At 41.1% G+C, this 23096-nt stretch overlaps 1 protein-coding gene across 1 annotated transcript in view; it reads right to left on the reverse strand.

Annotated features, from left to right (window-relative positions):
• LOC140458265 (ADP-ribosylation factor-like protein 8B-A) overlaps positions 1-21712 on the reverse strand; it is a 98414-nt gene extending 76702 nt beyond the window's left edge. Inside the window, exons 1-2 of the mRNA XM_072552661.1 lie at positions 21487-21712; positions 3646-3726 (exon numbers count right to left, since the gene is read on the reverse strand). Coding sequence (XP_072408762.1) covers positions 3646-3726; positions 21487-21615 — 210 coding nt within the window. The 5' untranslated portion in view covers positions 21616-21712. The remainder of the gene's footprint in view (positions 1-3645; positions 3727-21486) is intronic.
• Between the last annotated feature and the right edge of the window lie 1384 nt (positions 21713-23096).

Below are 23096 nucleotides of genomic sequence, written 5' to 3' on the forward strand. Positions count from 1 at the left end.
TCTGGCGTTCCTGTCCATGTAGACTGGTGTCACTGACCCATAGATGCTAGTCACCAGACACATGAGATTACACCTAATATTTCTACAGAAGCCATTCATTCAGGAGATGTTGAGAGGGCGCTTTCTGGAGGATTCTCAGAAGTAGCAGATGTTTCAGCTTCCAGCTCTCTCACTGGATTCAGAGCAGTCTTTCCAAAGTATGTGGAAGAGGATGGTTTGGGTGACTTCTCGCAGCAGACTACACACCAAATCGAACTCTTAAAATCTCAAAAATAAAGGAACAATTCCATACAACCATAACTCCGATATAGGACTTCCAGTAAATAATTTGGAGCAGTCAGCTTGTCATGTGACTTCCAATGTCTTTAGCGGTACGTCATATTCTTTTAGTGACCTTTTAACAAAAAAAAAATGCCTACCTTCCTCAGTCCTTTCACAGAACCTTGAAATATCAAAAAAAAAATTAATACCAGAAGGTCTTTCATAAGACATGGTGATTCCTGACCTGCAACAGGACACAAGTTGAGAAATAAAGCCATCTGACAAGCAAAACAGTAGACTGGAAGAATACAGCAAGCCAGGCAGCATTAGGAGGAGTTGAAGTCAACGTTTTGGGTATAACCCTTCAGGAAATATTGACTTCTCCACCTCCTGATGCTGCCCGGCTTGCTTTGTTCTTCCAGCAACTGCAGTTTTTTTGCATCTGACAAACAGAAGCAAAGGATAGCTACAAGCTGAGCAGCTGAAGAATATTTTGTTTGTTTGAAAGGGAAACAAGAGCACTTAGAAGCACTTTGCAAGCTGGCTCAGAAACTTAAAGGCTGGAAAGCTGTGTCAATAGCTCAAAGACGTTGAAGAGATGGGTGTTTCCCCAGAAATAGCTAAACCATAAACCAGGGCATCATTGGTTGGCTAGTTAACAAGGAACTCTGGAGAGCTATGCCATCAGGACATATATGACTAAAAGGAAAAGGAGGGTGGTGAAATGAAGTGTGCCATCCTGACAATTAACGTACCTGTTAAACTCACATGTGAAGGCTGTCAAACAGAACTCCTGACTTACCCCCCATGAAACAGCATTTTGTGGAGCACTGTGATACAATACATGCTGTGGGAGAATATTTTGTGCAACACAGGCATAGTCGTTGAATCAACTATTTAGAGTGAAATTTATGCTTTTAGCTGAAGTGTCATTTGCCTGTTCATTCGTGTATAATTTTCATTGGGTCCAAGACGCATTAAATGTAAAAACAAACGACAAAAACTGGAATCTTGTTGGTAATTTCTTAATTATGAGTGTTCAATAAGATTATTTTGGTTTATAGATCCTGCTGGGATCCAGCAGAAAGCGAGGAGGGGAACTGGAATATGGGTCGAGAAAGCAAGTGGATAGAGATTACCTTACATTGACACTTTAATCAGCAATCTCTGATTCCTTAACTCACTGACAATAATTAAGGCGTTATCTATTAAGACATTGCTACTGACTTCTGAAAAGTAAAGTGATCATTTGATCACATTAAAAGCTTACCATTTTCTACCCCTTATGCACTGCTCTTTAAAGAAAGATGCAATCAGTATTATTATCCCTTTCTTTTTAAGTGAAAGGGATGCATTTCATCTGGTACAATTATCCCATAGACATCTCATTTGCAAACCTGTACAAAATATCCAAGTCAATACGATCAAAAAATAGAGTTTATCCTCTATCTATTGCGAATAGTTGGCCGATATAAAAATCAACATTTCCTGGTCATAGTACTTGCACACAATCAATATATAATTGGATCTAAACACAGTTTTACTCTCTCCCAGCTGATCAATCTTCATTTCCACTTATTCAATTGCTATGTCTAATGTTCTGAGTGTGGTTTTCAGATCTCCATTTCAGCTCTCATTAACTTCTACTTTTTCTCCTCCCTGTATCTGTACGAAAGAATTACTAAAGAATAGAATACCCTTTATTGTCACATGCACGCGAATGAGTGCAGTCAAAAGGTTTGTAATGTCACTGCTTTGGTTCCATTTTAGGTACAGATACTTTAAGTGTTTGTCACAGAATTGAAACAAGTAAAATAAAAATGTTTAGCATAGGAGTACAAAGTTTTAAAGAGTACTTGACTTACTGAAAGTTCAGGATAAGAATAAGTAGTATCTTTAAAAAGTACTCAAATTATCATCCTTTTCACTAAGACTGTGCTCAGCAAGTTACAGAACACGAGGCCTCACTGGGTCCGGGCACCCACCTCCAGGACCCTTCTCCTGGGCACAGCTCCCAGGCTGAGCCAAGCTTAAACTGCATCCCACTCCGGGCTCCGGCCTGCCACCTATCTCCCGTGCTGGACTGGATTTGGACTAGTCTCCATTCTCCATTCCTTCCAGGTAAGTTGAAGTAGTTAAAAGTTGAGGGGAGTGTGGTGTGGAGAGAAACTGTCTGTATGGCATGCCTTATTCAAATTTCTAATACTGTGGCTTCTCGGTCTGAACTGACACTACCATGAGCTGGTGCTGCTGCCATTTTATGCCGACAAAGATTTCATTTCATGTGAAGGCTGGCATTAAATATTAATTGAGAAATTCTCATGAAAAGGCATGGAGAATGACAACATCAAAACGGAAAAGTTTAAGGTAAAACACCAAGAAATCCAGAAGCAGTGACAGGAAATGCTTAACATTTCCTTAAAATTCCTTAACATTCTGAAAATTGTAACTGGATCGGAAAACTGATGATGCTCCATGACTTTGTAACCATGCAGCACAATATGCTGGTGTAAGAGACAGCAATACATTACAGCAAAAAAAAATTCCAAGCTTCAATTTTGTGTTTGCTGAAATGATATCATCTTTAGAATTCAGGGTTGAAAGATAAGCACTCATCTTTATACCATTTAAAGTTATTATGCCCAAATGCTACTCCAATTTATACATGTTCTTACAAAGCAGTTCTGTTTCAACAATTTTCTCAATATTTCAAGCAAATTAAATCTTCCCGAAACAGAGGTGTCTTTCAATTGTGCAGTCACCCAGCTGTTACACTTGGCTTTGTAAAATGCATCTGGCTGCACAAAGTTCACTTCAGATGCTATTTAACTTGTCAGAATGGATTAGACATGTCACCAGATGATCCAATGCCACTCTCACTGGTGTCATGAGGAACATGCCTCTGCATCTGCACCACAAACAAAGCAAATATGTTGCTCACGCTCCACTAGTTCAGTTCCAAGTATTGCAGAGGTACAAATGGAAGAGACTGAAATTATAAAACAAACACACAAAACAATCCAAGTGGCAAGAGTTACACTATCCTCAGGCCCCCAGGTAACCACAAATGAACAACCGATGAAGCATATTTTACAGGTATGGGATTTTCAATAAGCAGACGCTTTCAGAATGTGAATCCTGTGAAGACAAGATTAATTTCATCTGAACACATCCTACAGCTTTGGTTACCCAATTAAGCACTCACTAAATTCTTTTTGGAAACCATAAGAAAAAGAACAGATTACATTTCTTGAAATGAAGTGAATCATTGGTGAAAAAGATAGAGAATTAAAAATCATTACAGTTTATTAGTAAAATCCTATATGATGTTTATATACACAGAAATAGCTGCTGTCATTTGTAGACATTTATCCTGCAGCTTACCTTAATGGTGACATTTCCTTTTGTTAGTTTTCTCATGTTGAAACCCACAGTTGGAATCATATCTTCAGTGAACTGACCAGACTACACAAAAAAAAAGGAATAGCAGTCTCAATATTCATATTTATATGAAGGTAAGACTACTAGTACATATCTAGTCAAACATTTTAGAAAAAGAAGGATGGATATTTGTGCTGTCTTCAGCTAGATTCTTCAAAGAAATCAAAGGCTCTTTTTGTACATAACCACAGTATTAATGCTAGGAAATAGAATACCTCCCCTCTCAGGCATTCTAATGCCAGCATCAAGCGTAAACTGGTCAGATGATCTGAAAGAGACACGATGGTTATTTTACTGAAGCATAACTAAAACCAGCTGCACACAAACATACATTTGAGATAGGCAACAGATGCAAAAGAGTCAGCTGAAAGAACTTTGTTCAAGGGATTATTCAAGTTAGGGGAAGCAATGGTCTAGTGGGATTATCGGTGGACCACTAATCCAGAGATCCAGATAACATTGAGGACCCAGGTTCAAATCCCACCACAGCAGATAGTAGAATTTGAATTAAACAAAAATATAATTCTGGAATTAGGGGTCTAATGATGACCATGAATCCATTGCTGATTGTCAGAAAAACCCACCTGATTCAATAATGTCCTTTAGGGAAGGAAACTGTCATCCTCATCTTGTCTGGCTGACATGCAACTCCAGACCCACAGTACTGTGGTTGACTCTTAACTGCCCTCTGGGCAATTAGGGATGGGCAGTAAATGCTGGCCTAGCCAGCGATGCCCACAACCCATGGATGAATAAAAATCTGGGATTAAGAGTCTGATAATGATCATGAAACCACTGTTGATTGTTGGAAAAAGCCCATCTGCCCTTTTGGGAAGGAAACGGTGATCCTTGTCACATGACTCCAGAACCACAGCAATTTTGTTGACTCTTGGGCAATTAAGAATGGTCAATAAGTGTTGGGCTAGCCAGCGACACCCTCATCCACGAAAGAGAAATCGCTTTGAAATGAGTAAGGAGTAAAACTGAATCAGTGCTGAGAAGAAAATTAGATCAACATTTTGTGGGAAAAGAAAAATATTAAACACTGATAGCAAAGCAGGGCTGGATTAAGTTAAACCATTCCAAATGTGGTGCAAGCAGCCATACAGCAGCAATAAGCCAAATGGACTCCCAACTAATGCTGACATTTGAAGGATTCCAAAGAAACAAGCACTAGCTTTCCTGTACAAGGTACCTTCAGCTGCAAAGAATTTATGGTAATTATTTCCAATGAAATAAGGCCACAATTTATTACCAAGACAAATTTGTGTGTTTCAGCAGCCCAAAAACAGAATAGGCACACACACACGAGGTCCATAGGAAAACAGATGTAAGTTTAGGGTAAATAACAGGGTGAGGCATGGGTGCAGATGGATTCATGCAAGGCTCGTTGGTTTTTAAAACAGTTAGTGCTAATGATCTGGAACTCACTGCCTAAGATTACAAGCTACGGCACTCAGCATGTTTCAATAGCAAATTGAATGGACACTTGAAGGAAGTTAACTCACAGGGCTACAGGGACAGAGTGATGGAGTGCAACTAATGGAATTGCTGTACAGAGAGCTGGCACAAACCCAAATGGGATGAACAGCTTCCTTTTATGACACAAGTGATTCAATGGGTTAAAGATTTTCCTAAAATTGAGGCCAAAAATGTGAGTTTATGAAGAAGTGTTCCCCTCCACAAAAGTCCAGGCAACGTTTCTCATGTAATTTTACACCGCTCACCTCATTAAGCAAGCACCATAGGGCTGTCACATGGCCTCTTGCGCTCAGCAGCCGAACTGTAGAACTGCTTGCCAGAATAAGGATGGCTTCCAGATGCCAGCAACTTCCAACATTCACATCACTGGTGGCAAATGTTTAAACTCCAGCTGAGCACTACTTAAAAACACTGAGCCAGGAACTGCTCTTCACTGTTTGTACCTCAGGAATTGTGAAGAGGATGTCTTACAGAGGCAAATTGGAACCCTGCTTCGCAGATGGGGGGCCTGGCGGTCCTATTGGGGAGGAGAATTATCCTTTCTCCTGAAAACCATGCTGCCCGACCCTGCCAGCCTGCTGTGAAGTTGCCATCCAGGCCTGGGAGGTTTCCGCCGAGAGTAGGGAGGTGCAGTTGGTGCCATCATCTCTGTTGATTCACACTCACTCAAAATCAGCCACTGTGCCCACCTCCCATTGAGGCGAATGGTCTGCAGCTCTCAATTGCATGCTGCACCTTCCCTCAATGGCTCACACCCACTGCATTCCCCAGACTACTTATCCTTCCTACCCTCTGCACTTTCTTTCCTCCATGTAGCAACTATTTCCAAATCAATCAATCCTTCCCTCCCTCCGTCTCCCTGCAGGAGAAATTAGCCCACACTAAAAAGTGTGGCGGTCTGGTTGGCATTATCTTTTTCTCACCCATTATGGAGGTGAGGATCTTTAAATTATTGGGAGGGTTAAGCCTGATCATGCAGGGATTTCCAATTTCCAGCAACCTAGTCAACTTCATAGTGTTCCACTGTGCTACTGTCCCATTACCACCACTGTGGATGCTCTTAAACTCAAAGCTTCCACCCCCAATTGTGCAACTCATCCCCTTTCTGGACTTGTCCAGGCACCTGTGGCAACTAAAAAGTGTCTTATGGGAGGACAATCTCCTCTGTTCATCAGTTCCTCCACTACCTCACACGAAGAAGTCACAGCTCTCAGTAGGAAACAACAGCAAGGCTATCTCCTGAACCTGCCACCAGCTCAGATGCGGTCATCTGAGTGGGTACTTGAGCTCAATGAGACATGCAGACACATTCTGGCAAGTATATCAATGCCACATCTCCACAGCTGGCCAAGGACATTGTGCCCCAGGCCACTGACTCTCAGGATTGCTGAAAGCCAGACATCCGCTCAGACCTAGGCAGAAGAGGACCCCATGGTGCTGTCCATTTGTACGTTTTGTAAAAATGCAACAGTTGCTGGAACAGCAAGTAGGTTTAACAGAGCCACTTGGTAAACTGGATTAAGGGATGGATGTTCATCAGTATTGTGCTGGCTCTGGTCTGTGTGTGCATGGTCTGGCATCACGGGAGAGCCAGATCCAATAGAATGCATAATCGGGTGAGGGAGATGCTCTCAGATTTGCAATCCATCCTGTTAACTACTGATCAGTACCGTCAGCAAGACAACAGGCGGATGAGGGACCCTAACCTCACTCTAGGTGCCCCTTTCTCTCAAGGCTCAGGGTAGGGCCTGTACATACCCAACCAGAGGAGGAACCACATACACAGGTACCGCACAGGGCACTCTAGAGATGCCTGGCCCTTGCTCCTCCAGGGTCACACAGTTTGTCCAGTGGAAATGACATTTGAGTCAGAAGATTGTAGTCTCCTGAACTTGCTCTGCATCCCAAGTAGACTCGCAGCTGTGACCTCTGCATTAGGAAGCTGTCAGGCCATTACTGGAGGTCGACCCCTGACTGAACTCTACACAGCCTGACAGACTTGGCCTGCAAGGTAGAAGGTGACCCACTCCCTGGACTGTAATGGTACAAGTCCCCAGTCCTGATCATGCCAAGTGGCTGACTGGCCTTGGGCCAACCTGGTGCACGGAGATCAGATGCTGCCCTTCAATAACAGTGACAACACCCCCTCATTCACTATTGTCCCCTGTGACTAGAATCAGGACTACCTCTCTAACTTTCAAACATGGACATTTGTTTGTAAAGGTGCTGCTACGGGTTGGAGGTATGATACTGACATGACAACAGTGCCAAACAACATATCAACCCCTTCGACTAGTCAATGTTGGTAAACATCACTATCAGCCTGGCTTTCTGTCTGCACCAAAAGGCAAGACAGGACAGAACTATGATGTGCTGCTTTGTTTAGAAATGAAAGGCAATGTGCAAAAAGGGAGAGATGTGAGAGTCTCCAAGCAAGCACTAAGAAAGTATGCGAAGAGCCTGGAGATACACCCTATTCCAATACATGAGATGGTCTGTCCCCGAGTGCAATGTGACCTGGCAACAAGATTGCCATGTCAGATGTCAATGAGCTCCAAATACACAACAGCTGACCTGTACTAAACGAGTCCGAGATGTACCATGCTGATGTGGTAAAGCTGGACCTTTCCCCAATGGAACCCCTGCAAATGGTACTGATAACATGAAATGTGGGCAGAGCAACTGGATTTGCCTCTTTGGGGAAGTGGAAATTAAGGGTGGGAGGTTTTCTCTCCCAGTTAGAATTAAATGAGCTACTGCCCCCTCCCTCCCACTGGAAAGAGCAGACGTGAAGACGGGCTGAGGGGAGAAATCTGGCATCATTCTGATACAAAGCAGGGCCTTGCAATCAGTGTGGGATGGGAGAACAGAGGGAGTGGGTGTGTTCTGAAGCCTCAGACTCAAACAGCATCCAACTGAGAGGATTGAAATGTAACACAACAAGAGGAGATTCAAGTAAGATTAGAGACTGGTTTTGAAATTAAAATAAGCCCAAAGCATTTTTAAACATAAAGAGGTCCAGGTGTGGAAAATAAAACCAAGTCATTATGTTGGAAAAAAGGTGCTGAAGAGTCCAACTTTTCATTCGATACTCAGTAGTTAGAACATGCATTATTTTGAGGGGGTAAGATAGTATCAAAGGGAGTATATGATAAATGCCATTGTGGAATAGGTATTGTGGGTATGTTGGACACTGATCACAATGGGGTTTCCAAAAATCTTTCACATCCTGTCACAGCAGGAAGTCAGTAACATATGACTAGATGAACAAGGAGCAACAGGAGGTCACTCAGTCCTCTGAGCCTGCTCTGGGATTCAATAAGGTCATGCCTGATCTGATTTTAACCCGAACTCTACATCTCTGCATGCCCCCCAATAATCTTACACCTTTGGTAATCAAGAATTTACCCACCTTGACCTTAAAAAGGCTTTACACTCACTTTTTGGAGGAAGGGAATTCCAAACACCTCAGGTAGTTCCAACAACCAACTCAGTGGTGTATGGGGTCAAATTTTGTCTGACCCAGTACAACAGGTTGCAAATGGCTATTTTCAAACACTGAAGATATTGGCTCTATTTTGCTCCACAAGTGAGTAAAGCATAAAAATATTTAATTGTATAAAACTTTTTTTTCCCTAAACAGAAATATTATTTTTATAACAGAGTAAGGAAGCCTCCAATAAAAAGTATTAAAAAAGGTTTAGGCATATTGCTGGACTCCTCTTTGCCTCACACTGGACTAAAACAGAAGAACATAAGAGTCAGGAACTGGAGGCGGCCATCCGGCCCTTCGAGCCTACTCCACCATTCAATAAGATTATGGCTGATCTTTTCGTGGCCTACTCTTCAAAAAAAATAATAAAGTGGACTCATCCATAAGCTTTAAAAACACTTACGGAGGAAGCCTCAACTACTTCAGTGGGCAGGGAATTCCATGGATTCACAAGCCACTAGGTAAAGAAGTTCCTTCTCAATTTGGTCCCAAATCTGCTCCACCTAATTTTGAGGCTATGCCCGCTCATCCTAGTTTCACCCACCAGTGGAAACATCTTCTTGACTTCTATCTTACCTATTTCCTTCAAAATTTTATCTGCTTCTATAAAAGATTTCTCCACATTCTTCCAAATTCCAATGAATATAAGCCCAGTCTACTCGGTCTCTCCTCATCAGCCAACCCCCTCAAATCCAGAATCAATCTAGTGAACCTCTTCAGCACCCCCTCTAGTGCCAGTACATCCTCTCAAAACTGCACACAGTACTACAGGTGTGGCCTCACCAGCACCATACACAACTGCAGCATAACCGCTCCACTTTTAAACTCAATCCCTACAGCAATGAATGACAATTAAGAATGAAAATGGATTTTATCTGTTGCACCTGCCTACCAACCTTCTGTGATTCATGCGCAAGGACACCCAGGTCCCTCTGCACAGCAGCATGCTGCAATTTTTTTACCACTCAAATAATAGTCATTTATATGGTTATTCCTACCAAAATGGATGGCTTCACATTTATTAACATTGTACTTATCTGCCAAACTTTTGCCCACTCACTTAACCTATGTCCTTCTCCAGAGTTTCACAGTCCTCTGCATACTTTGCTCCACCACTCACCCTAGTGTCATCCACAAACTTTGACACACTAGTGAAGCAGAGGAGTAAGTATTATTTTACACAAGACCTGTAAACCAAGGATAAAATAGATTCATTTTAAGGAAGAATCATTGAACTCAACATTAATTTTTGTTTCCCTCTCTACAGACACTGCCATGCCGGAGTTTTCCAGTCACTTAGTTTTGTTTTCAGATGCCCATTTTGCTCTGGTTTAATTTTTAAAGAAAGCACTGATTTTACAGTCTCAAAAATATTACAAATTTGCTTCGAAATACATTTTTTTCTAATATTAACTCACTACTGCCTTGACCAGTAATTATTATCCATCCCTAAATTGACCAGAGGGCAGTTAAGACAACCACATTGCTGTTGATTTGGAGTAACTTTAGGCCAGATCAGGTAAGGTCTGTCCCAACAGGGGATTAGTGAACAAGATGGGATTTTCCAACAATCAATAGTTAGTTGCTATTAGGCCAGTTCTCCATTCAAGATTGCAATGAATTCATGTTTCACCATCTGCAATGATGGGATTGGGAACGTCCAACATTATCAGTATGGCACCCCTTTCTACATGCTGCAACAGGGCATGTGAATCACTTCCTGGTTTCTAGCTTTAGTAAACCAAGCTACTTTATGTCATATAGCTGGGGCACTCCCATTTAAGTATGCCACCAAACCTAAAAGATGATCAGAAAAACCCAATTTTCAAGCATGTTGTCTACAAATACTAGTACAACTGATTTAAAATCACCCTTAGATTAGAAAGAAGGGGAATATATCATCTGATTACTCAGTGACTTGTTTTTAAAGGAAGGGTGTTCTATAGCAAAGTGAATCCTATGGTAATCACCCTTTACTACTCCGTATCAAGGCACAAATGGAGAAGCCATGACGCCATGTTTTCCAATATGGAGTTCAATATCCTTAGTAGAAGAGAGATAACAAAGAAGAATGACGAAGAAAATATTTTCTAAGTTCTGAGAAGTATTCCTAAAATGGAAGCAAAACAAAAAAAAACCGATGGCTACTGATTTCAGTGACATTTGCAGGGGTAAGCAAATGTGATTAAATATGAATTGAGAGCTTCCCTAGCTATGCTTCCCCCAGAAATACATTGCATTCTAAATATTCAATTATAATTTAAACACAATTAGTGGGCAAGTGGAATATCCAATTTTCTGAGAAGATGAAACTGAATAGTAAATCAAAAAGTGATCTGTAGAAAAATGATAGAATGCAGACTAATATGAATTCAAGCAATTAGATAAAATGCATGGCAAACAGAATTCCAGGTGATGGGAGAGATAATGCATACAGGTGCAAACCACAGCAGATCATGAGCATGTCAGTTAAAAAATAGTGGACAAATATATCTGGATATAATATTAAATACTAATACCTTTGAGACTGGGTGATAAAGAGTTGTACAACATATCTATACTTAAAAAGACTTTAAAGCAATATTGAAGCCTTGTATTGAGTATTGAGAGCATCTTTGGGTCACTGATTCCCACTCACTGGTAGATTACATTGTTAATGATGTCTGGTCACCCTTTTGTTTTGTATAATTGAAGGGTTACAAGAATAAGTCAAGCTCTTTAATAAACCAGAACATGTTAGAATGCATCAGCTTTGAACTATGCTTGTTTCTCACTTCATACATCAGTGTAGATATTTGCCAACAAATATGGTCTTATATTCCCCTTACTGCCCGAAGAAATCACTAATTACTTTTGTGTGGTGTAGTTATACTTCTGTTTGAAACTCCCCATGACAGACTAAAATAAATCAGAATGAGATGTAACTAAAAGATGGAGCAGGCAGCTGATGATTTTGTCACAGATGATAAAAGTCACAGATTTGAAACATTCCACTGGATTTATTTTGTTGCACTGTCAGATTGCAGGTAAGGTTCCATTGGGGTGGTTAGTTCAAAGGGGGAATCCCTTCCTCATGAAGGCCTTCCTCCCAGACCAAATAAATTTATGTTTTAAAGGGAATCAATTTAATCAGGGTTTCTAGAGATAATATTTAAAAAGTGCATTTATTAACTACTAAACTCAAAAAGAAATAATGCACACAGATTAAAAAGGAATCCAAAGACAAAAAAAAGTTAAAAAGATCTACAAGTCTGTCACTCTGGGTGATTTATGAAATATTATTGAAACATTAATAGTTGAACATTTAATAATGGGATTCTTGGCTTTGCAATTAGTTCTCTTTTGTCAATGACTGTCTTCTAGCACTTCAAGTAATGGAATCCTTTTACCTGCAATGCAGGGATGATTAGTGGGCAGTTCTTCTGACAGTGACTTTCACAGCATACCAATGCTAAAACATGAGCCTCAGTTCAAATAGCACATCTTCTCCAACTAATAGACAAAGAACAGGGTACTATTAGTTTAAATCTTTTATTTTGTACATTCACGAAAGAAAGTTCACAGCAAAAATCAAAGAAGAGTTTGCCAAATAGGAATTAATTTATATCCACAGTCTTTTCCTACCTTTAAAGAAAAACACTTTCTGTACTTAAAAAGGTTTAAATGTCTATGGTACTTCAGGCTTCTGTTCCATCATCATGACAATCTGACACATTGCTACAGTAAAGAATGCTGATGGCGGTAATGATGAACAGGATACCAATTGAGATTGGGCAGCTTAGTCCTTGATGGTGTCAAGTTTCTTGAGTATTATTCGAGTTGCACTCATCCAGGTAAGTAGCTAGTATTTCATCACAATCCTGACTTGTGCCTTTTATGTAGTGGACAGGCTTTGGGACTCAGGTGTTGAGTTAATCACTACAGGATTCCTAGCTTCTGACCTGCTTTTCTAGCCATATTATTTATGGCTAGTCCAGTTAGGTTTCATCTCAAATTGTAACCCAATAATATTGATAGTGAAGGAGTCAACAATATTGAATTTCACAGTGCAACAAGCAGATTTGGTCTTGCTGGACATGTTAGTTACTTGGCACAAACATTGTGACTGATCAACTCCAGTCTTGCTTGAAATGGATAGTGTCTGTTGCATTATTGGAAGATGGCAAATAACACTGTACACTGGAATGATCGAACATCTCAGCATCTGACCATATCTTGGAGAGAAGGTCATTGATGAAACAAGAGAATTTGGTTGGACTTGTGAAATGACTGAGGAACTACCGCACTGAGCCTCAGGATGTCCTGATCACCTAACAACCACATCTTCCTTGTTGTGAGGAACAGCTAGCCAGTGAAGAATCCTCTCCTGATCCTTACTGTTTTGTGTCTCTTCCTAAGATGTCAACAGAAACATATTCAGAAGCCACTGGATATGCCAGTTTTCCTGAGGTAAAGGTTACACTGGTCCATAAAGAAAACAAAATTTTGCCTTGATAGTAAGGCTGAAGGTTGCAAGGAAAGGCCCTTTTCTTTATATCCTATGGCAAAAGTGGAGTGTTGATTAACAAATTAATGCTAATTAAATAACTACATCCATAAGGCTACATTTAGAGACAGGTACAGGAGCCCCTCAAGACCAGTGAGGCCATGAGTAATCTGTGGCCTAAATGAACTGGCTTCAAATACCATTGATCACAGGTCCATCCCAAATTGCTCAACTGGCTGAATGTTAATATAAGCTTAAAATAAATTACAAGAGGGGTTTTGTGGCACAGTGTTAGTGACCTTATCTGAGCCAGGAGGCCCAGGCAAAACTCCGTGGCATATCATATCCTCAGAACAGGTTTATTAACAATATCTAAAGTAATTGTAGCAAGAGAAGAAACAGATCAGTCAGTGGTCACTGCAGGTTCAGTGATTAATGTTGGACATCTATGACCGTAGGTGTCAGTCTCCTAGAGGATTGGATGATGGCTCCCTACACCCCCAGGGGGTCACAGTCAGCAGAAACATTACATTCGAACCTGGAGTTTAAGGGTAGAGAAAGCTTCAAGTCAATGGACCCCAGAACCAACAAAATTGACATTTGGGTGCAAGCTTTTGAGGAAACTCAAGGGAAATTATTTTTCTACCGCAAATATTCAAAATATCCCCAAGTCAAATTTCAGTTCCACACTTATCGATTGCATTATGTAAAATGCAGAGTACAAAAAGATTTTAACCTTGGTACTGGGGTACATAAGTGTTGAACTACCTGAGGCACAGTTGGTTGTGATGTACAAAATAGCTACATCTGCTCTCAGCCATACAAGAGTCATTCACTGTGTAAATATAGTCTGTCCATCAAAAGCTTGCTGAACCACACAGTCATTAATCTTCACATTCATGACTGTGGAAATAGCTAAAAGAAAGAAATGTCTGTGTACACATCACAAAATTAGACAAAATGGTCCTTTCTGAAGGCATATCCATTGCTGCAAGTAGGCAGTGATAGTGGCTCAAAAGCAAAAGGCTTCCAGGCACAAATTTTAAAAAAAACTTAATACTCGAAAGTAGAGGAAAATCAGGAGTTTGTTTCAGCACAGTGAACAAATGCTCCAAACATAACAGGCTCACACAGAAAAACATGACCTCACGAACAGTGTAGCAGAGCCCTACCAGGACTCAGGCATGACAAACTTCCACAATGAAGGAGAAAAACTCAGAAGAAAATCAAACAAAAAACACTAGAGCAACTTAAAATAAACAAATGATTACACTGAGCTCAAAACACTTTAGGGCTATTTCATAATTTGCACAGTTTGCAATCTTTTTATTTCTTGACATCTCTGCTAATCTACCATTACCATCAAGCCAGAAAATCAACACTGGTTCAAAAAAAAAAAAGACTACTGGAGGGAGCAGGCACATCTAAACTTAGGTGCCATTTGGTAAAAGCCGCAACACAGTACTACTTGTGTGCTAAAGAACATTAACAGTAAATGATAGACAGAGCTAAAAAAATATCCCACAACAAATAAATCAGATCTAAAGTTCAGCAGTCCTATTAATTCAAGAATCCCAAAGCTGACATGACAGGGGAGCCCCAGCATAGCCGTGCAAAAGATAAAGAGGAAGCATTAGCAACAGTCTTTGGGTGAAAAGAGCGGAGTGGATGATCCATCTTAACCTCACTCAGAGGTCCCCAGAATCACTAATGCCAGCCTTCAAACAATTTGATTTATCCCATGCAATATCAAGAAATAGTATCCCCTGGGTGTTTAAATCCCCAGGCAGTAAAGCCATATAAATCAATTCTAGTGATGTGGATTGAAGACTAAGTATTGGCCAGGACACCAGAGAGAACTCTTTGAATTCAAGCAGCACCATGATATCTCATGTTCACCTGGAGAGAGGATGTTGTCGCTCAGTTGAACACCTCAATCTTAAAGATGGCACTTCAGGCAGTGCAGTGCTGAGAGGGTGTTGCACTGTCATATCAGCTCAGAACACACACAAAGATCCTATTTGTGATTTGAACCTCCAACCTTCTGACACAAGTGAAGTGCTACCACTCAGCCTAACACCCAAAGACTTTTTCTAACTTCTCCACTCTTTAGACTCTCACTCACTTCCAGAGTAAATCAAATTCATCATTGTTGCTTCTTCTTCATTTACACATGGGGAGGCAACATTGACCAGATAGATAATACAGCTGTTACACATCTGTAATCTTTCTCAAAGTAAGGCTTTCATAAAATCACCTGAGTTTACAATGATTTGACTAGTAATCCAGTTTAATGCTCTGGGGGGTGGGGAGAGAACATAAGTAAGTTCAAATCCCATACCTGCAGCAAATGGAATTCAAATCCATTTCATAAGGAAAAAAAAAAGAGCTAATGGTGACCATGAGACTACCATCAATTATTGTAAAAGCCCATCTGGTTCATTAAATTAGATTAGATTACAGTGTGGAAACAGGCCCTTCGGCCCAACAAGTCCACACCGCCCTGCCGAAGCGCAACCCACCCATACCCCTACATCTACCCCTTACCTAACACTATGGGCAATTTAGCATGGCCAATTCACCTGACCTGCACATCTTTGGACTGTGGGAGGAAACCGGAGCACCCGGGAGGAAACCCACGCAGACACGGGGAGAATGTGCAAACTCCACACAGTCAGTCGCCTGAGGCAGGAATTGAACCCGGGTCTCTGGCACTGTGAGGCAGCAGTGCTAACCATTGTGTTTTAGAGAAGAAAATCCTCATCTAGTCAGGCCTACGGCAACGTAGCTTACTTTTAACAGCACTCTGAAATGGCCAAGCAAGCTATTCAGTTCAAGAACAATGGATAGGCAACAAACGCTGGCCTTGCCAGGTAATGACTTATCCAAGCATATTTTATGATGATTTAATCTTTGATCAGGAATTGATGCAAAAGCCAAATCTTGTCAAAGTGAACGGATAAGCAGCCAATTGGCCAAGCAGGGAGCAGAAAAGTACCAATTCTCCACTTGTTTTACACATCAGTCAAATTACACTTGACAAAGTTCCATTAACATCAAATGTATCTTAAGTGATGTTAGCTGAAGATGGCCAGTACAGCCAAATCCCCTACTGGAGATACTGTATATGTATAGTGTCGTAAGTTGCCAAGCAAGAATACAGATTCCACATTTAGCATCTGATCTAAAAAGGTACCTCAAGCAAAGCAGTACTCTCTCAGTCCTACATTGAAGAATCAGACTAGATACAACCGTTATGAGTCTCCATGAAACCCTTGGAAGAACAGTAGATCAGCTATTGTGGGAAAAGTAATCAAGAGAAAATCAAAATGACAAATGACAAAAAGTGAGCCAGAATTGCAAACTTAATATCAACAAACTAGATCCAAAATAAGCCTTCAAAAAAGTCAGATAATTCTGCTTGTAAATTTGATAGATGTTTTTCACAAGATATTGCACAAGAAAAATTAATAACTTCAAATCAATATTTGGCAATATACTTCAGATAAAAAAGGGAAAAGACAAAGTGCTGATCAGTTTGTAAAGCAAGAAAATATGATACAGAACCCTTTAGCATTGTTAAGCATTTGATCAGGCGATATTGTTATGGATCAGGCCAGACCCACTCCAATATTTTCAGAAGTGCCTCAGATCCTAATTTTTTTTTTTGTTTTAGGCAGATGCAAGGTAGATATTCCAGGAGCAATGCAGCCGGTCAAACCACTCAGTTTTAAACAAAACCGAATGTATTTACAGACTACCGAATGATTCAAAGATAACAGAAGTTACATTAGTCTATGTTCTATGAAAACCCAACTGACACTTAATGATGTTGTTCCAATTTCCTGCAACATTCCTGCAAACACATCACTTGGCAGAAAAAGTAAATTCAAACCTAAGTTCTTACAGGAGAGATGTCAGAGTGTGGATCAGCCACAGATCGTCTGCTGAAGCATGGAACCTCTTTTCATTATAGCTGCTTTTCTATCCTCAGCAGTTTCTAACTGCTAAAACTAAACTATAAAAAAAAATCCCTGAACTAGGGAACTGGCTACTTCCCTTTCATTGTACAACTGTTTAAAAAAAACCTAAAAAGCCTTCCCTGATTGTTGACTTCAGCAGTCGCTGGTTGCCGTGATAGCACCTCTGCCTTTTATAACCCCTTCTGAAGAAAATCAAGGACAACATAATATTGTTAAAAGGAGCAGCATTGTCACAATAACATATCATTGCAATAAATTTGGATGGAGTCATATTATTTAGGGCGTATATGATGCACAAAAACAAAAGTATGTTGTCAATTTTTGACTGCGTTTGTTCCTTAGATTTCCTTTACATGCCATGGTCACTTCTGGGGCCTAGGATGATGCTGATTCCTCCATCTGGCTTTGTTCCTTTTCCTTTTACAATTGAATGATTTGCTTGGCTGTTTCAGAGGGCATTGGTGTGGAGTCACATGACCAGAGCAGATAAATACAACAGAGCTCCTTTTCTCAAGGACCATAAGAAATAGGAACAGGAGTAGGCCATTCAGCCCCTCAAGCTTTCTCCACCATTTAATATAATGACTGATCCAACATTCCTCACTTTTCTGCCCTTTCCCATAACCCTCATTCCCCCTACTTATCAAGAATTTATCGATCTCATCCTTAAATATACACAAGGACTCTGCCCCCACAGGTCTCTCTGGAGCTCCAAAGGTTCTCAATCCTCAGAAGAAACTCCTCTTCATCTCAGTATTAAACTGGTATCCCTTTATCCTGAGACTATGCCCTCTGGTCCTCAATTCTGTCATGAGGGGAAACATCATCTCAGCATTCACTCGGTCAAGCCCTTTAAAGAATCCTGTATGTTTTCACGAGGTGACTTCCCATTCTTCTAAACTCCAGAACAGTATCCCAACCTGTTTAAGCTTTGCTTATAAGACGAATGCTCCACTCCAGGGATCATCCCAGTGAACCTTCACTGAACTGCCTCCAGTGAAATATCTTTCCTTAACTAAGGAGACTAAATCACAATACTCCAGATGTGGTCTCACCAGTACCTTGTACAGTTGCAGTACAACTTTCTGACTCATATTTTAAGGGGGTTGGAGTAAGGGCTCACATTCCATTAGCTTTCATGATGACCTTCTGCATCTGCATGCTAGCTTTCTATGTTTCACGTACAAGTATCGTCAAGTCACTTTGTGTTGCAATTTTCTGCAGATTTTCTCTATTTGAATAGTACTGTTCTTTTGTCTTGCCTTTTGAAGTGAAGTGAAGAACTTATATTGTCCCACATTATACGCCATTTGCCAATTTTTTTACCCTCTTAACAGGACATTCACTTCCTTCAAGTCATTAATATATATTGTAAACAGTTGGGGTCCAGCACCCTGTGGTGCTGGAAAAGCACAGCAGGTCAGGCAGCATCCAAGGAGCAGGAGAGTTGACATTTTTGGGTATAAGCCCTTCATGAAGAAGGGCATATGCCCAAAATGTTGACTCTCCTGCTCCTTAGATGCTGCCTGAGCTGCTGTGCTTTTCCAGTGCCACACTTTTCAACTATGACTCTCCAGCATCTGCAGTCCTCACTTTCTCCTGATCCCTGTGGAACCCTACTAGTCACAGGTCACCAGCCCGAGGACAAACCCCTAATCCCCACCTCACTGTTTCCTGCCCATTAGCCAATTCTTGATGTCTCTCATGCCATCAACAAGTTTTGTAGTTTCCATTACATTAGCTTTTAATTCCAAATTTCACTATTTCCAATAGTGGGCTGCAAACCCACATGCCCGGATCATTTACCAGAAACACTAGGTGACAAGCCAAGTGAAATTATTACCACAACAACAACATCTGCCCTACACAGGTAGAAAGGGATTTGAAAATAAACACGTGGCTTATCGAGGAGCCCAGGTACATTTGTCAGTGCACGTCACTTGCTTTAATTTAGAAATAGGCAGCTGAAGTTTGGATGACCTCACATTTACATAGGGTGCAAAGTAGGAAGACAGCCATCAAGCATTAGAATAGTTGAATCAAAAGGTAATAAAGATGTGGATGAGGGTTTCTGCAGAAGATAGCCCGAGAAAAGATTGAAAATGGTCGAAATTAGAGGCACAAGTATGTGTTTGTGTACAACATGGTTCAAGCTCTCAGAGCTCCCAAGGAAAGGGGTGGAGTCAATGACTAGGGAGCCAAGTCTGTGTTGGACACCAAATATCCAGGGTTCAGTTAACAGCAAATTCTGTTCATCCAACAGGGGAACATTGGCCTTAAGTATTATTAAGTATGGGGCAGCATGGTGGCTCAGTGGTTAGCACTGCTGTCTCACAGCACTAGGGACCTGGGTTTGATTTCCACCTCAGAAGACTGTGTGGAGTTTGCACATTCTCCCGGTGCCTGCGTGGGTTTCCTCCGGGTCTCTGGTTTCCTCCCACAATTCAAAGATGTGCAGGTCAGGTGAACTGGCCATGTTACATTGCCCATAGTGTTAGGTGCATTAGTCAGGGGTAAATATAGTGTAGGGGAATGGGTCTGAGTGGGTTACTCTTCGGAGGGTCTCTGTGGACTTCTTGGGCCAAAGGGCCTATTTCCATACTGTAGGGAATCAAATCTAATTACTGAAAAGCACCATGTAAAAGAGAAGTTGGACAGAAGGGCAGATAGATCCTTGGTGGAGCCTTACATGGAAGGGAAATCAATGTTGATCATTCTCCAGTGAAGACTGAATAATTAGAAGTGGAACCAGGTGATGGCAATAGTTGGATGACACAGACAAGTCATTGGAAGAGAATGGTGAGTGGTTAACTATGTAAAAAGGCAGCACACAATGAGAAGGAACAGATTTACCATGGTCACAGTCATACGCATATGGAATAATGACCAGATGGTTATCTTTCTTTTAGCTGCTGAGTCAGCATCTCCACAAGAGGGAGGTGAAAAGCAAAGGACTGGCCTATGGGAAAAGATAGAATGTGCTATTGTGATTTTGAAATAAATCCTGGAAACATTTGGAGATCAGGTTGCAACCAAAAGCAAAGATAATAGGAAGAATGCTTTAGACCTTCTGACTTATTTTTACAACCAGACTGAGAGGTGACAAACTTATTGCATCATTTTTATTGAAACTTTAAAAACAGTCACCAGCAGGACTTTATATTTTAAAATATATGCTCTTTCTAAAATACAGAACTAAAAAGGTATGCCAAAATGAAAAGAAGTTTTGCATCTGCAGGCAAATATGGATTTTGGAGCATTTTCAGAACACCATATTCTGAGTTTTACAGTATTGCAATAACTATTCTGTCCAATGACAATCTATACTTAACACAGAGGTGAGCTTTCTCATAACCTGCTTGGCAAATAACAATGAATTACATCAAGTAATTTGCTCCAAAAATGGATTTTAAAATTTTCCATTGCAGCACAAAGAACGTTATTCATTCCCTCCTGGACATCTAGCTGAAATTCTATAAAGAATATCAGAAATCTCCAAGTTTCCAAGGAAGCAGAGGATTTTATTTTGCTGTTAAGTTATGGGAAGAACAATAAGCTTATGAAAAATTAAATTACTGAACAGCCAGAGCACAGACTTTTAAATATTGAAAGAGGACAAGAAGCAAATATTAACTTCTCAAAAAGTATCACCCCCAAATTTGCAAGTGAAAATTATTGGCAATGTTGCTAATCAGTTATACATATGAATGATTGACAGGATTTGTTTATATTTCCCGGGAAGAGCTTGTGTAATATCAGGTGACTCATCAATTGGACCACACATGACAGCATAATGTGCATGTGTGTACACACAAAATGATGCTCATCACATTAGCGATGGGTGGGGTGCACAACAAGGAAATGTACATCTACATCCACTAAAAGCTGTAAAATTTTGGCACGGGAATAAACAGCAAAAGCACGACACTATGCAATCATGGAGTGGAAATGATAAGATTGTTTCCAGGACAGATTTAGTAGGAGCATATATAATTGAGGGGAGCTGGGCTGTTCTTCTTCACTGACGCCTGAGCAAGGTACTAAACCCTGGAAGGCCGCACAGAACAGAAACCAGTCCAGTGCTTGCCTCCCATCCCGAAAAGCGCCAGCTCTCTGTAAGCTTTCCGTTTGAACACGAAGTGGTTTCAATGGTAAAGGGTAGAGGGGGAGGTGAAAAGAGAGAGAGAGAGAGAGAGGCTGTGCCCTGGAGTCAGGGCCTCCTTCCTCTCCTGGTGGTCAAAGGTGACTGACAAGTGATGAGTAATGATAACAATAATGATTAACAAACACACAATGAAACAGTTAGACACTGCTTCACGATTAAGTAGATTGACTATTACCGCGATCACATTCACAAACGTCGTCTTGCCCGAGTACTGCAGCCCGACCAGGGTCAGCTCCATCTCCTCCTTCCAGAACAGGGACTTAAACCAGTCCAGCAACTTATTAATCAGCACCAGCATGCTCATCTTCCCTGGTCCCTGCTCTCCACTTTCTGCTGCTCTCCCAATTCAGCTTCAGCTTGCCCTATGTCTGCAGCTCCGCAGCCAGTGATCATATGACAGCTGAGCAAGAGGGAAGCGTAACATCAGCTGCGCCCAGTTAAAGGGAGGAGAATGTGTCCAAGTGTCAACCGCTTAAGGCACACTCCCGGAGACAAATACATGGAGAAAGAGACTCTAAACAACTGAAAACAGGTGCATATATTTTTTATTAAAATCATGAAACAATGGAAAATGTAATCCATGTATTTCTTTTAAAACGAAGGATTTTTAAATTAATTTATTTGTATATGTTTCAACTGGCAACCTCAGCTGGAAGGTTGTACTTTTCAAGAGATTGAGCACGTAGCTTAGCTTGGCATTCCAACTGCAGATCAGAGGAAGTGCTGCACTGTCAGAGATGCTACCTTCTTGGGAGGTGCTAAACCAAGGTGCAGTCTGCTCCCTCAGCCCAATCACAGATTCCACTAACATCAGATATTAAAAAGCATAGGACTTCTCCCCTATGTACTGGCCATTATTTATCATTCAAACAACATTGAAAACAGATTGATTTGCCTCATCGCTGACTGTGGGGCATCAATGTGTGTGCATTGCATGCCATCTATCCTACGTTGCAATATCTACCTAATTAAGTATCTAATTAGCTGTACATGCTTCAGATGTTGTGGAAGCACAGTGGCTCAGTGGTTAGCATAGCTGCCTCACAGCAATAGGGTCCCTGGTTCGATTCCAGCCTCGGGTGACTGTGTGAAGTTTCACATTCTCCCAGTGTCTGCATGGGTTTCCTCCGGGTGCTCCGGTTTCCTCCCACAATCCAAAGATGTGCAAGTCAAGGGAATTGGCCATGCTAATTCCCATAGTGCTAGGTGCATTATTCAGAGGGAAGTGGGTCTTGGTGGGTTACTCTTCAGAGGGCTGGTGTGGATTAGTTGGGCCGAAGGGCCTGTTTCTACACTGTAGGGAATCTAATCCTATTTGCACTGGTCTTTTCAAAGACCAATCCAGGTGATTGAACTTTGTATATGGGTCTGAAAGGGTTAATTCTGAGGCGTGCCCTAAACACGACCTACTATGAAGGTTTCAAACAGATTTGTGGGCAGAATCGTTTAGAAGGATAAAGGAGTTGAAGCTAATGTCAGGTCCTCCTCAAATTCTCTGGAACAATGACTATCTTTGTCAATGTATGCTGTACCTGAAGATTGCTGTGAAAACTTCAACCTTCTCCTTTGCACTGATGTGCTGGGATCCTCCATCATTGAGGATGGGGATGTTTGTGGAGCCTCCTCCTCCAGTGAGTTGTTTAATTGTCTACCACCATTCATGACTGGGTGTGGCAGGACTGCAGAGCTCAGATTTGACCCATTGGAAATGGACAGAGCTATTCTATCTATCGATAATGGATAGCATAGCTCTATCCATCACTTGCTGCCTATTCTGTTTGGGGC

The sequence above is a fragment of the Chiloscyllium punctatum genome, chromosome 32, assembly GCF_047496795.1.
Source record: "Chiloscyllium punctatum isolate Juve2018m chromosome 32, sChiPun1.3, whole genome shotgun sequence".
Classification (NCBI taxonomy): Eukaryota; Metazoa; Chordata; class Chondrichthyes; order Orectolobiformes; family Hemiscylliidae; genus Chiloscyllium; species Chiloscyllium punctatum.